General features: G+C 41.3%; 2 protein-coding genes across 2 annotated transcripts; one reads left to right on the top strand and one right to left on the bottom strand.

Moving 5' to 3' along the window:
- Positions 1 to 1,637: 1,637 nt before the first annotated feature.
- RB195_015457 (uncharacterized protein) lies at positions 1,638 to 2,604 on the bottom strand (the record flags this gene model as incomplete). The annotated part of the gene is made up of 2 exons (XM_064206185.1): positions 1,638 to 1,782; positions 2,471 to 2,604. 2 exons carry the CDS (start codon positions 2,602 to 2,604, stop codon positions 1,638 to 1,640), a joined length of 279 nt encoding a protein of 92 aa, XP_064062066.1.
- A 1,832-nt stretch (positions 2,605 to 4,436) lies between these two features.
- Positions 4,437 to 14,031, top strand: RB195_015456 (uncharacterized protein; the record flags this gene model as incomplete). Its single annotated transcript, XM_064206184.1, has 20 exons — positions 4,437 to 4,626; positions 4,840 to 4,962; positions 5,117 to 5,195; positions 5,262 to 5,340; positions 5,421 to 5,538; positions 6,705 to 6,789; positions 7,068 to 7,202; positions 7,555 to 7,656; positions 7,709 to 7,780; positions 7,997 to 8,114; positions 9,218 to 9,293; positions 9,706 to 9,788; positions 9,875 to 10,001; positions 11,704 to 11,826; positions 11,900 to 12,022; positions 12,136 to 12,230; positions 12,289 to 12,362; positions 12,451 to 12,570; positions 13,752 to 13,877; positions 13,968 to 14,031. 20 exons carry the CDS (start codon positions 4,437 to 4,439, stop codon positions 14,029 to 14,031), a joined length of 2,112 nt encoding a protein of 703 aa, XP_064062065.1.
- Positions 14,032 to 15,108: the final 1,077 nt, after the last annotated feature.

The raw sequence follows: 15,108 nt of genomic DNA, 5'->3' as shown, positions 1-15,108 counted from the left end.
TTCATACTTATTGAAACATTTCGTCGAAGAGGACTCCAGATCTATTCTGTATAAAACATAACTAATCCCTGTGATAATTCACTCACGAATCGTCTACGAAATATTCCCAGTCTTCTTCGCTTATTTCCGCTTTATTTGAAAGAAACTTCAGATGGCTACTTTTATTACGAAAGTGAAAGTAACGATCACATGTCTCTTTGCTTGGAGCCTGCTGTACTTCCTGGGATATATTCCATTTGGCAGAACGAAACCGCCTGTCGACGCCGACACCTATGAAAACCCTGAACAGAGAATAAGCAGCTTTTTCTGGAGAGTACGGTGAGCCGTTCAAAAGCGTGTTTTAAGACGAAACCGCGTGCTCAGGAAAAAGCTCGACGACAGCTTCTTCCTAGTTGTCAGCAACCAAATCGATGAAAAGGGAGTTCGGGGAGGGTTAGAGGATATCCAAAAAAGTGGTCATAATGTCTACGTAAGCAGCTTTCTTGAGTTCTGAGCTACTAAGTATTCATTTTGTTGGTTGATCTAGTAACTGCGTTATTAGCATAATTACGAGTTGTCGTGTTGTTGGCGTAATTACCTTAGTTGAACAAAATATTATTTTTGTCAGAATTTGTCGTAATTGTTTCCCAAGCATCTGTCCAGAAGATTAACAGCTGAAAAAGTTCAAAATCAGCGGCGGCTTCCTCTTAGTTGGATGTTGGATGCGAGATGCCCTCGAGTGAAAACGACAAGAAGCGTGGTGCGGTTGCGTCAGTGGCTGCGCTACAAGCGACGCGGTGAAGAAAGGGTTGTGATCGACCATTTCGGACTGCAGCAATGAGAGGTGCTAGCACAGGCCCCCACTCGATCATAACTGCTACGGTCCTCCGCACCGCTAAGAGCGCAGCCGCGTACGCAACTGCACCGTCATTCACGTCGTTTTGACCGTGCTATATTTTCGAAAATCGCCGTGTTCTCACATATCATATGGCCGGTGCTTGTACCGAAGCCCAATGAAAAGTTCGACGAATGGAAAAAAAGGAGTCCGATCTTATTATACACTTACATCCATTTTTTCAAATGTTCCTTTCTAAATTCTTCACCTTTCCATATACATTACTTAAAACAGCTCTTCTCCTATCTCCAGTGGTTGTATCCCCAAATTAGTTAATTTCAGGAGTTCGTTCGCTGAACCAAATTCCTCAAAGTGGATAGTCTCAACGGCATCAGATTACTCTTATGAAGATTTGCAGGTGATCCTAGACATAGGTCCCAGCACTTATGTTTCCAGAGACGAACGTCCGACTGTGATTAGAAGAGCATTAGATAAAGTGTGTTAACGCTTCACCTGTTCTTTAAGCGTTGCTCAGGCAAGCAAAGTGCCGAGGAGCTTGTACGTTTTGCTTCGGATTTTTTTTTCAAACGAATGATGAAGAAAACTCCTTTGCTTCTTTTTCTAAAGGAAAGATTACTTGAGCACATGAGTTAGTCGACTTAATCGGTAGCCTGATGTTATCACCTGACACGATTGCCTGCATATTCGCCGGGCCTTGAAAATAGCTCTACCAAACCTTCTCAATTTTAAGTAAGACCATGCACAGACCCAATCCGTTATTCTATTCCATATCCTGCGAAACCTCACCTCCTGCCTGAACTACCTATCCACGCCGAATGTCCTTAGGTCCTCTTTCACCACCAGAGTGCAGAAATCCGTTTGCGGCCAAGTGTCCTTCCAGCTCGAATCCAACAAGCTCCTCAGAACTCGTTGAAGAAAGAAATCTGCTCGTCTCCTCGGCATATGACCTAAGAAGCGAAGACGACCAAAGCAACTTTCGATGGCGGTGCAAGATGTTGATATCTTCCACGTGTCATCCGCCGGCACATTAATTTCCGCGTAAAAATCTTCATTGTGGCATACCCTAGGCCAAAAGGCAAACAGGTGTCTAGCTAGCCTCCTTTTCGTGCAATCAAGCCTCTCCATCATAGAAGGTAGAAGGTTCTGCCAAGTCTCCGATCATGCATCCGATGCATCATGACGGGAACATGATAGACTCGCTCTTTCCTGAACATTTTCATCGTGGTTACAGTCTTTCTTCAGCATGCAGGGCAGGTAATAGAAGTCATCGACGAGTTCGATCGGTTGTCCGTCCACCCTGATTCCCGTTTGGGGTCTTGAATAGACCCACATCTGGTTGCATTTATCAGCGCGTAGACGTAGTCTATAGGCTGCAGCTAGCTTCGATACAAACTTGACAAGATTTTGAAGTATCGTACTGCTTTCTGCGAATATAACAACATTGGTTCATGTTCGAAATCCGTCAAAGGTGTCCGGTGATGGTGCTAAGAAAATGTCGGAAAGATGAGATGATCGAGTGTTCTTCGCATAATGTTATCGCGATCGCGAACAGAAAGGCTACTGCATTTTGCCTTATTAAAGTTATCACATCAAACGATGTTGTACGTAGGGTTGTTGTTTAACGCCTTTTCAAACCTTCTTGCCTTTGACTTCGATTCGTTATTGCGGTCTTGTTGTTGTCGACGACTTAGCTCCCATCTCAATCCTTTTTTATAGCTGAAATTGTCTGTGCTGTGGGCAGAACATACAGTGGTTATACGTGGCGGCATCAGAACCGGGAGAGTTTTCTTTACAGCGTCTTGTATTTCCTTTGTGCAGCAATCCTCAAAGCAAAGCCGTCCGTGCTCCAAAGTAAATAGACACACTTTGGCGGAATTTCATGCTGCTTTCTTCGTCTTTCAGACCTGCTATGCCAGCCTTAGGTCGAGAAGCAGCGCCTCTTTTTCTTTAGTGAAAGCGTATCCTGAAGCTGAGTGGAGTCCCACACAGCTCTAGGTTTAAGGATATCTGACTGAGGAATGTTCGTCGTCAGAACGTAGTCAAGCTGACGTTTGGGAGTCCTCATCTTTTGCTGGTGGTCCTTTTTAGGCGTTAAAACTGTTGACCCCTGCCACGTGAACCGATGGCATCGATGATTCCTCTTAACGTGGATGCAATGGTGAGGCACCACTGTTCACATAATTCGAGCAGATGGTTGACGTTATCCGACGTGCCGTCTGCCTGATAATACCATCTTTCCAGCGAATGAGATTATTGCTCAAGTTCCAGCTCCGCATTTGCATCGATTCTGCAATAACCACCTGCTAGTTGGGTATTTTAGACATCAACGCATTGCATTCATCATAGAAGTTAATGCGTTAATGTTGTCCTCAGCGGTTGCCGTAGCACTTGCGATCCAGAGTTCATGTCTGCGACTCCGCAGCCGTACGAAAGTCCACTTAGACGACGGTGAGTAAAATTCCGCCACCAGGTTGCTGTGGTTGTCACTCATAACTATCACGCAAGCCCCTCATCTTCTTTTCGTCATAATCGCAGCAGTAGATAGTATAGTCTCCGACACCGATGACGGGCGATCTCTGATGCGAATTTTTGGCAGCGCTGTAAACAGCACACATATAGTGTAGAAACCTAGACGGGACAGTTTGTTGGAGTTCACTCGACGAGGTTACGACTTCAGGGATGTACTGGACAACATCACTTTTTTGCAATGTATAGGAGTCTCGTGTCATATAACTGTGCACGTTATATAACTCTTACCTTCCCAGTGCGTACACTAGAATGTCTGACTCTATTTAATGAAAGCAGGCCTACCACGACCAATAAACTAAGCAAGTAACCTTGTAGTAAAAATTGTTCTAGTCGGCTCCTAGTTAGTTGAAAAATGGAACTTGGCTTAGTTCTTCCGAGTGATGAAATAACAACAGGCTGATTCGTAATGACCACTTTCCCTTGAAGGATCCTAAGAAAGAGTTTTGTGAATTCAAGACAAGGAGAGATGTCTTCAATCGTGCGACTGTCAGCATCTGTCGTCTAGGAGCGATTCGACTGGCTGGGACTGCGGAACTGGGATTCACTCGTCGTAACATTCCAGTTAATCCACGTTTACAGGGTTTCGCACATCTGTTCTTGCTGTTCTAGTTTTCATTGGTTTTTATTTTGTTTACTGCGTCACAGAGCGCTCAACTGAAGGTGTTGTGCTAGGAGTATCCTGCTTTACGCAACTGGAAGAGGAGATTCTAAGTTCAATCTTGCGCCAACCATCAAAGATCATAGACGCTGCCGGAAAGGAGGAATAGGTGGGGCGGACATGCGTATAATGCGTTTCATTAGGAACCGTTTTATTAGAGAGCGTGGGCGACTGGATTCCACGCAATATCAAAACACTGCTGGAGGACTGCCGACCCGATAATCAGACTTTTGCCAAATTCCCTGATGAAAAAGCTGGTGATCTTCGTGTCCCTCGCACAAGGAGAAGCCACTGCGGAACTCTTACCATGGTCAGACCTCTTCATGAAATCCTTTAAAAATAATGATATGAGACTCTTCGAGTCACTCGCAAGAAGAGAAGTCACTGGGCAACGTTTGTGCGCGGTCTGAACAAATGGAGGTATTACTGGTGCCCGTTGAATCAAATCGGCGGACAAAAGGAGCACAGGTGGTGTCATATGGAGGTGTGGACGTCTTCATAGATGGAAGAGAACGACCATTCTGTCATGCGTATCTGTATTCATCATACTTGGAAATATGGAGACATACAAAAACCCGCGTTCGCCATTGGAATCTTATGATAGGTGAAAGGGATTTGTATTAAAAATAGAATTTACAGCAAATCTCACTGCTAGAAGGTTGGCAGTTTGCCGTCGTCAACGAATCAGAAATCTCCCATACCTTACAGAAGCAAAATGTGCACTATTTAAGCAAGGAACACTACAAAATGTTAGGTGAAATTTCCAAAAGAAAAGTCTCCTCGCATATCAGCGATCTTCCTAAAATTAATGCTTCAGGTTTTAACGCAGAAGCAAGCGTGCTAAGCTACTCATCTACCAGGAAGAATATCGGATACTTATACGCTATCATGAATGGAGCAGAATGGATTTACGATGTCGACGAAAGCGTGATTCCATCAAGTTTGTAAAACTGTATTTCCATCGGTCCTTTTTTGTTCCTTAGTTCTAGAATTATTCCACTATTTTACATTCACATAATTTTTGGTGGGAAAAATACCTCTTAAAAAATTAAAAATAATGCTATGAATTAAATCGTTTTCAGTGGACTTTTCAGATATTTCGCTCTCGATGTTTGACTATGGAGGGGGACACAGCGGGCTTCAGTATTTAGCCGTGGAATGTACACCTGTAAAGTAATTATAGCATCAACGTATAAGATTGGAATGGATAAAATGCAAATTCTCGTCACATAACTTCAGAGAAAGGATTTTCAACCCATATATCTTTTTTGGAGGCCATCAACACTGTCCACATGGATTTTTAGGGGAACATTGTCGGGTAACAACTTGTTTTAAATACATATTTCAACAAATTTTCCATTCCTACAGTTCTTAAAGCTCTAGAATTTTCTATTCTAGAGCTTTAAGAACTGTAGGAAATGTGTACGATCTTGCCGTTACATGAGGACAGCCACGATTCAGCACGGAGTACCAGCGAGGGGATTGAGCAAGTTCGCTCCACCTATAATTTTAAAAGGTATCAAAGTTGCTTGCACACACCAATTTAGTTTTATTTTAACGATGAAGTGTTACTTTGAACGACCTCGCTGCAAAGTTAGGAATGTCGTACGATTTCTTATGTTGAACTAACCTTCACGTTAGGATCACATCGTAATCTAAAAAATGGAGCGTTTCTTTCCAAACACTTTTTTTTGCCGCGTTAGTAAAGTTTGTTCTTAAATAAGGATTAGATATTGGAATGATAACATTCGAAGTGAAATGCACGAGTTTTCATGCGATCGTCAGCAATTGAATATGGATACCATTCTGATACAGTATCGAGTTTGATAAGCTGTACTCGAGGTTGTTAAATAAATTTATTTGCTAACGTTTCGGCTATATCGCCTTCTTCAGAGCCTGAAAAGGGCGATTCAATCTACAATTCAAACGACCAACCTCTCCACAACTAAACTGATAAACTCCATACCTACTTTTAGTTCATCAGTTTAGTTGTGGAGAGATTGGTCGTTTAAATTGTAGATTGAATCGCCCTTTTCAGGCTCTGAAGGAGGCGATATAGCCGAAACGTTAGCCAATAAATTTATTTAACAACCTCGTGTACAGCTTATCAAACTCGATACTACATTCAACTATGCCGAGGTTCATTGGAAGTCGAACTTTTCAACCCATTCCGATACACTCAAAAATCGAGGGATTTCGATGTGAAAAGTTTCGGTCGTGTTTCGACACCTCAGGCAATGCGAAAACGGCCTCAGCAGTACTACTCCATCGTTCTATTTTAATGGTTGGCACTTTCAGTGTGCCAGCATCAGCGAGGTACCAGCCGCGTCTATAAACACATTGTGTAGACCCGTATTAGTAAGGGTGCGTATCGTTAGGTACTCACAGCTCACGCGTCAGCTTATCTTAGGAGAAATGAAATGGCAACGACGATCGTTAATTGCGCTACGCAGCAGTTAGCAGCGTTTGCAGACCATTGCGCTGCGTGTACCTCATGCCCCGCCCGTCAGCCTCATCGTCTAGGGGTGCGTGTAAAGAAGGTCCCTGCAGATTTTCGAGCATGCCCCGATCATGCCTCGGCAGAGTAATTAGCGATAGTGCGTACCCTAAAGAAACTCATTTTTACCCCAAATTCAAGGATGCGATTTATTTCCTCTGATTTTTGAAACATTGAACATTCAGATACATTCTCACCATGGTACTCCTTTAACACGTTATTCCATAGAAGAGCATTTTTTGTCTTATTTCTTTCAACACTTGGAGGGCGGTAGGTTATATCAGATGATTCTTTTTTTTTCGTTCATATTTCATTCTAAATTCCTCTCCATTCCGCTCTTTTCTTAATCCTATTCCCATCATTATGTGCTTATAATTAAAATGATAGGGTTGTTTTCATTTTATAACTATTTTGTTTGCCAGTGAATAAAATACTTCGGACCTGATTTTTGATAATTTTTTTGGGAGGGGTGGGGGAGGGGGCTGGGATAATATGTCTCTAGTGTTTAACTCTTCTTTCCTCTACATTTCAAGCTCCATTTTTTTCAGAGCATCCATTGTGCTGCGGTCTTTCTTTGCACAAAAGCTTTTGCACATTCTTGGAGACACTACCGCTATTAATCCATTTCACGACATTCAACAAAGAACCCTGACAACATTTTCGGAAAACGAAACCTCTGAGAAGTAATATATTTTTTCTCGTTTTCCTATTCCTTCCCTTCTTTTCCTTTTCTCTTTCTTTCTTTTTCCGTTCTTCCTCTTGTCATTTCACCACCTTCCTCTTCTTTCTTATTCTCGACAAACACTTTCTCCAATTTCCCTCTTTTTTTTTCTTTTTCCCTCTTTCTTCTGTTCCAACCTCCTCCCTTTTCTTTTCAGCTTAGATGTGTGCAAATAAGTTTTATAACGTTGGGATCTGACTATGCCCAAGACAAATAAGTAATTTAAGAGTTCATCAGATTATTTAAGGATCAAAAGGAGCTTAAGCACGGCGTAAAGTTTCTAACGTACTTTGGCGCTTATGAGGTTTATTTAGAGCATTCCAACCGGATCCAAACTTCATTAAATTCTTAGTCTCATGGGAATGTCAAAACGTTAACATATCGGAGTGTGCGCTTGCTCTAGCAGGGGAGTTCAGGTAATTTGGATACGAATGTGTCAACATTTTCGCCAGAATTTGGTGGTTGCAGGGATCGAAGCTACTGGAAAAATGAAGATTATTCGATTTTCGAGAAGTGGATAGACAGTCTTCGTTTTCTAAGGTTGTCATACCTATTTTAGCTGAATAATGCCCGTCATGATAAGCATAACGGCGCTTGTCTTAGCCATATTGGCATAATACAGACACCTTCAGTGCACTGAGCGATATTCGCCAATTAGTGGATTGGTATTTGACACATTAATATCACGTAAACAAAATTTTAATACTTAGGGTTTTTTACAATGTGAAGTTTTTTAACGCTTACGAAAACATTCAGATACAAATTTCCATCAGCGGTAGATGATGAACCCGATTCGCCTCAGCCACCATATCGGAATTGCAGGTCCGCCTACGTCAATTTTACTTCAACAACGATGTTAAACACATCGCAACCGGTACCATTTTATCTTCATTTTTATTTTTTCTTTCTAAATTTTGTAGTGACTGCCATGTACATATCTATTTAAGCAGAACATTGATCGTTACACTATGCAACAATAATTCGCTTAAAGCATAAAACTGTTTCTGACAATTTTCCAAGAATTCCTACATGCAAATACAGAAGGGAAACAAGTAGGTTAAAGGCATCACCCCATGAATCTGGGGTGGGACGCGTTTCAGGTGGGTCATGCCTGAACGTAGTCGAAGATTGTGTGGAAGAGAGTGATTCCGTCCGTTTCTCTCTGTATCAGTTTAAACGGACGACCCGGGAATGCGGTTTCCTATGACGGCTCATGCTGCAATGCATAACGTTCGCGCTCCGCCCAATCCCGCCCCGCCTGCGATTCGTCGAAAACCCCATTCGGACGAGTCGCAGGCGGAAGCGGCGCAAAGGTGGCGCGCTGCAAATGAGGACGTCGTAAGAATCAGTGTTCCGGGATTGTCCGTCCCTACTGATATAGGGAGAAATGGATGGAAATTTCTTCGTAATCTACACTCCCGATTACAAATACTCCACTTGAAATCCGCACCATCTCAGATTCGTGGGGTGATGCCTTTAAGTGTATTGAGAGGTGCCTCGTGAAAACTATTTACTTTCTCCTGTAGATACTCGCAACCGAAGCGTTTCCACGTCCATATCATTTTGAAAGAACCTAAAAGAGCGTGAAAGCAGGCTGTAAGAAAATTTCTTCAGATTATCTCCCTTCTAATGATGACCAACTTTTACCAATATGCTCTTGCATCTGAGTCGTACAAACCACTACTGTTTACCTTCTGCTAAATTAATGGCACGGATTCACTGGAAGAGAAGAGAGAAAATCGTCAGTTTGGCTTTGGAGCAAAACTAAGGACTGAAACATAGGAATTTGTTCAGAAAACCCACTTTTTTTATCGCCAAGCGATAGCTGTGAGGTATACACGTGAGCAATCTTATTCTGTGGGAGAAATAGGTGGAAATGCTTCGGAGCTACTTGATTCGACTTTTTAGAGCATTAGATCATGATTGAGTTGTGCGTAATTTAGTTACATTCAATTTCCATAGCAAAGTAATATTCAGGATGTTGAACTAGCACGAAGAAAATTGAATTTCCTCAAGGATTTGAGCGTATGGTGCGGAAAAGCACTTCGTTCAGGTAAGTTTTTGCTGAACTTTTGGTTTTAAGAAGTGTTCTCGCTTAGCCCATCACTCATCAAAAACAATCATCGCTTTCGAGAGGCATTTTTCCATATTGAAGGAGAGAGTCGTCAATTTCACTTATGGAAACTGCGCGGCTTAAAAAAATCTCCTATTTAAGGACATCTTTACAGAAATTCTGCGCTACAAATTCATAATTTACCGAATTGGATGGTGTTGTCCAGTTGGTTGAGCTCCGAAATATTAGCTTCTAATTTTTGCAAAATTCCTCGTTACTATGGAAAAGATACGTTGAATCCGTTACAGATATTCCACCAGAAGTAACGTACCGTTGACACTAATATTGTTCATGCATTACAGATCCCTTTTTGTTTTTTTCGATTTTTTTCGCTTTCACAGAATTCATTAAGGTAAAAAGTTACGCTCTGTATCTGCGAAAGAACTGGCGATACTCCACAGCAAGAACGTTGCATTATCAGAGAAACTAGATACGGTAAGAAGAATCACGTTTTAACATCTTTTCTTTCCTTTTTTTTTTGGTTTCGCTTGAACCTTAGGATTTATATTACAAATATTTAGGTTTTGGTGATCATCAATAATTATCCATGGCACATGAGTTTCGGGATTTTACAGCGCATCCATCTACCGTATTTTGGTCTTGTTATATTTTGTGGAACATTTGATGGAAGAGTGCTGAAAAAAAGAGGTAAACTATTTCGTGGTTATGGGCAAAACTGATCGTATTCTTGGTTAGAAACTATCCTGTTTTGTACAGATTAACGCTTGGATTCTAAAGCAAGGTATTAAGCGGTGGGAGAAATTATCGAAATACCATACCCCTAATCTTCATGGGTTTAGGAATCCTTTATAAGAAAATTCTATGCTTGCCGATTACCTTAGGTTCAAGCAAATGTTGGAGAAGGATTCATTTTTTGCGGTCTGAGTATGTCAAGTACTCACATAAGTGGAAATGTTTCCAATTGTTCCTACCGTTTCCGAAAAGAGTTGAGAAAATAGAGAAAGAGATGAGGTAATAGAACTTCTTTTCGTTCAGTGTTTCCATGCTCACATTATTTGAATTATATCTTACAGTGGAGGATGAGATAATAAAAACGTTCCGATTCACGTTTTCATACTTTTCAAACATGTCCACGGAGGCAAAGATTTTATACTATCGCTCTAGAGGATATAAATTTCCGCGATTCCTATAGGTTATCCTGTCGCAGCTTTGAATAGGTATTCGTACTCGAAGCACAACCCTACTTTCTTCTATTACGTCGTTCTTTTCTGCAGCAGAAATCAGATCGCTTCAACAGAAAGACGTAACAGTTACATAAAAAGGATAGAAGGACAAAGTCACTGGTGTATCAGTCCACTTGGGATGCGCCAACGCGTTTTTCTGGAATTCGTAATCGTTGAGGTTTTGGAACGCGTGTTGGCCTATACAATGGCTTGCGGGGGCCTGCCGATGCTCAAGTCAGTGTTTTTATCCCCCCAGACAAGTCTGGTACCAATTTATCGACCCCGATGGGGATGAAAGGCTTGGTTTGCACTAGGGGGTTTCGAACTCTCGACCGTGTGGCTACAACGGACCTCTAACCGACTGCGCCACACCCGCCCTACGATTACATAAATAATATGAATTTACTTACTTGTATTGAAAAGAGGGTATTTGCAGTAAATGTGTTCGTACACTCTCTATGACCATACATTTTGGATTCTAAGTCCAAAATGAATTTCTAAGAATCAAGTGACCTTTTTTTTAAATAGCGATCCTTGTTGTGTTCCTGAAGTGCGTTAAAGGCAACATGCCACGAGTCTGGCGTAGTGAGGGAATCCACTGCAAAAGCATAGAGAGATGGATGGGGATGTAGATTGCGGGATCAGAGATGGTTCCACTCACCTCTCTCTTATCGTCTCTAAAAACGGCGTGGGAACCATTTAGTTACTACGAGAAACGTTAGAATGCTCCTCCATGTGTACGTTTTTGTCCTCTCAGCAACCTACTCAGAGGTTTAACTTGAATATGCAGTCGAGGGGAACCCACTGACTCTCGACTGCTGCGCAGCTGGACGCGGCGCGTGTGCAAGGGTGGCGCGCTCAAGCTGAAACCGTCGTGAAAAACAGAGTCTTCCACGTCGTTTTTTACTACGATTAGGGAGAGATGAGCGGAACCACCCCCGATCCCACAATCTACAACCCCGTATAGAGTTTGTCCATCGGAAATCCATACAACTTCAGATTCGTGTGGTGATGCCTTTAAGCTTCAGAGGATCTGTTTTATATACCGTAGAGAGAGGTAACAATCGTAAAATAGCAAGGTAGCAAGATTAATTTCAAACAAGCGCATAAAATTATTCATCAAGCAGAGTTTCACGGACATGTAGAAAATTTAGAGCCCTATTAAGGATTTCCGCCAACTATGGATGCTTTTTCTTTCGTTGATGTGAGTAAGGAAGAAATAGTAAGAGGTATTTATCTATACTATTGCTTGCTGAAGGTTGCAGAAATGAAACTACGCAATATTAGAGGTTCTATTTTTTTCTACAACTGGTTTTATAAGTGATTCTCAAATCTGAATAAACTACAAATTTCACATTTCAGGATATTTTGTTACAGCTGATGATCTAGTTTTTAATTTCTGGCACAAAATCGATTTAGATGTTACGTATCATCCTCTGGGAATAATACCTAAAAGCGTTCCTGGATGGTACAATGGAACGGCTGGTTCGTTCACAGTGATTTTATCTTTGGATGAATTTTACTGCAAAATATGGATATATTGAAGGCTTCGAAAACTATCTATTACCAGGACTGGAACTCACAAATCTGTTTTCCAGGTACTCCGGCTTTACAAAGAGCTGTGACACTCTTCACGAAAACTTATAAGGATTATCCTGCTGTGCAAGCGGTATGGAAAAAATATGAAGAAGGGGTGAGAAGTGGGAAAGAATTCTGCAACAGTTCTTTTCTACTGCAATACACACTTTAAGGTGCTAAAATACAAGAAAGTAAAAAATGCTTCTGATTATCTCATTGCAACTAACGGTTTCGCTGCTAGCGATTTGTAGGTTTCGTTCAATTTTTTTCTGGGTTTCGTATATTTTCAGGATTGGATCTTGTGTCTTGAAAAATAAGACGTCGATCTAATTTAGCTTTTACGTTCCGTCAACAGAAATCACATTCTTTTGCGATTTTATGGAAATTCTATTCGAAGCCGGAGTCTTCAAAGGAATTGCCGTTCTCAAATTTCTTGCCAGTGTTAAACATAATGTGTGAGTTGTTACGCTACGATACTAGACAGAGATTTCGGTAATTCCATTAAACGTTAATGTTTTTCGACGAAGAAAAAAACAGATAGGTATTTCGGAATATATTTGAAAAATAAGATATTTGAAGAATAAGGATTATGGTATTATAGCAAATTGTGGTAACAGTTGAAAATTTCTCAAATGAATTTGAAAAAAAAAGTGTAGACGACAGTAGCCGAGGGAATTTAGAAGTAATAATACTAAAAGTTTTAAACGAATTTGTTTTTTTACGTATGTTAAACAATGTCAGCGTACTTTCTCCCCTTGGACAAAGAAGAAACACTTCAGGAAGATTTTAAATCGCCCGGGCACTTCCAAACAAATTTTCAATCGACAGCCTATCCTTTTGTGCGAAGTATTGCCTTCATAATAATTGTCTCTTGCATCTTTACAATATTTAGCAGCGGACGGTTTTAAAATCTCTGAGAAAAAAAAAACTGTGCAAAAAAAATGCCAAAATATGAAATTACCAAATTTTTGGCATTTTTTGAACGGTCTGATTGAGTTATCTTATCGCAACCAAAATTATTAATACCAACTTTGGCTTTGTGATGAGGAGTATTACACTTCGGTTCAGTCTATTAGTTGCTGGGGGAGCTTATTTACTTATTCAATCATTTATTCATTTATTTACTCATTCATAACAACAACAACAACAACAAATTTCGAATCGCTTGCGTTAAAACATCGCCAGCTCACGAGCAATCCGAGCAACAATATCTTTTTGGCTGCTTTTTCTCTTTTTTAGGAGTTCATTCTATTTATTCTCCTCCTTTCACTGTGCTCTTCTTGCAGCTCAAAATTTGGCGGATGGCGAATTTTAGTTCTTCACCGCATTTTTCATCTAAAACTCAATTAACTCTTGTGTGATAGTGAAAATATTTCATTATTTCAACAGTCAGCGGAAATTCCCTGGCGCGGTTTTTGTTCCGCTTTGTACTTTGCGAGCACCATATAGCTACGCTCTACCATCGGCAGCATGAAGCGACGTCGTGACCGTAGCCTCGGTTATACCGCTCATCAATCGCGACCATTTGATCGATATAATCGCAATTTGATGACAAACAATTACTAGCGATGGATCTAATCAACCCAGTATTTAATCACATTTGAACATGTACGATTAAATGTCAAGTAGCATTTAGACCACCGCAGTGCAAAGTAGCAAACCGTATGACTCGAGAACGCTGGCCAAACTTCTACACTGGCGATTTGATAATGCTACATCCACTAAAACCCAGCACTCTCAGAAGGCGATCCGAAAAACAAAGGTATTCTTAAAAAAGATTAGGATTTTTGAAAAATTGATGAAAATCCACACACCGGAAATTTAAGAGCGTAATTCTTCTCCTTGTTTTCAGATACTGCTCTGTGGTCATAAGTACATTCGTGGAAGCGCTGCTCAATCCTGACACATTTTTCTGATGTTTTTGTTATCAATAACAATTCTCAAGATTTTTCCTGTTTGGGTTAGCGTTAAGTGTACGCCTTCGTATTTTTGCTGATTCATTTCTATCGCTAGTACTGAAGTGCGATTAGAGGCAATGCTTACAACCTAACTGGAACGTAGGTGAAACTTCTGCAGGGACTCGCACGACGAAAATGCGGTGAGCGACATAAAACTCTCAATTCAAAGGGAGATGCTAGGGGTATCCCGCTTTACGCGAGTGAAAGAGGCGATTCGAAATTTAAAGGCCTAACCCCACGAATCTGAGCTGGTACGGATTTCAGGTGGAGTATTCGTAAACGGGATCATAGATTATGGGGAGAGGGGTGATCCCGTCCATTTCTTCCTAATTGCCGCAAAAAACGGCCCGAAAGATACGTCCCGTCGTCCGGCGCGGTATTTTCTACAACGAGTTCGATTGGAGCGCGCCGGCCTTGTGCAGGCGCCGCATCTTCCGGGCCATTTTTTACGGCAATTAGGAAGAAATGGACGGAATTACCCCCCTCTCCATAATCTATGAACCCGTATACGAATACTCAACCTGAAATCCGTGCCACCTCATATTCGTGGGTTGGTGTCTTTAATCCAGTGTCAATGATCGAACATCAGAGGCTGGTCTCTCGAATCGAACATCATCGAACATCTCAAAACAGCCCAGAACTTACTGCGCGAGAACTTGGGGGGAAAACCAGCTGATGTTTGTGATAATAGCCATAAAAAGTTTGTACAAATGACAATTTTAACCGGAGATCTACTAGTATCAACAAAAATGGAAAGAGTACCACCACAGAAAACTGTTTGTTATTATATTTCGACCAGTGAGAAATTTTGCTCATCAACATCCACAAGTACGAAATATAAGACGGAGGTACCTGTTGCCAATTAATGAATGTTGTTTGAGGAGAAAAATCAACGCTTCGTTTGAATGGTCACATAATAGCGTAGAATTACAATGTTTTCGCATTGACAGGATGGGTAGATTTCGACCACAGCAAAGCTCCTCTTCCTTGCGCCACCGCACAATGGACCACATAGAGGTGCCCAGCGGCGACGGT

The sequence above is a fragment of the Necator americanus genome, chromosome V (genome assembly GCF_031761385.1).
Source record: "Necator americanus strain Aroian chromosome V, whole genome shotgun sequence".
Lineage (NCBI taxonomy): Eukaryota > Metazoa > Nematoda > Chromadorea > Rhabditida > Ancylostomatidae > Necator > Necator americanus.
The sequence above is the reverse complement of the archived record's forward strand: the minus strand, read 5'-3'. Positions and strand labels throughout refer to the sequence as shown.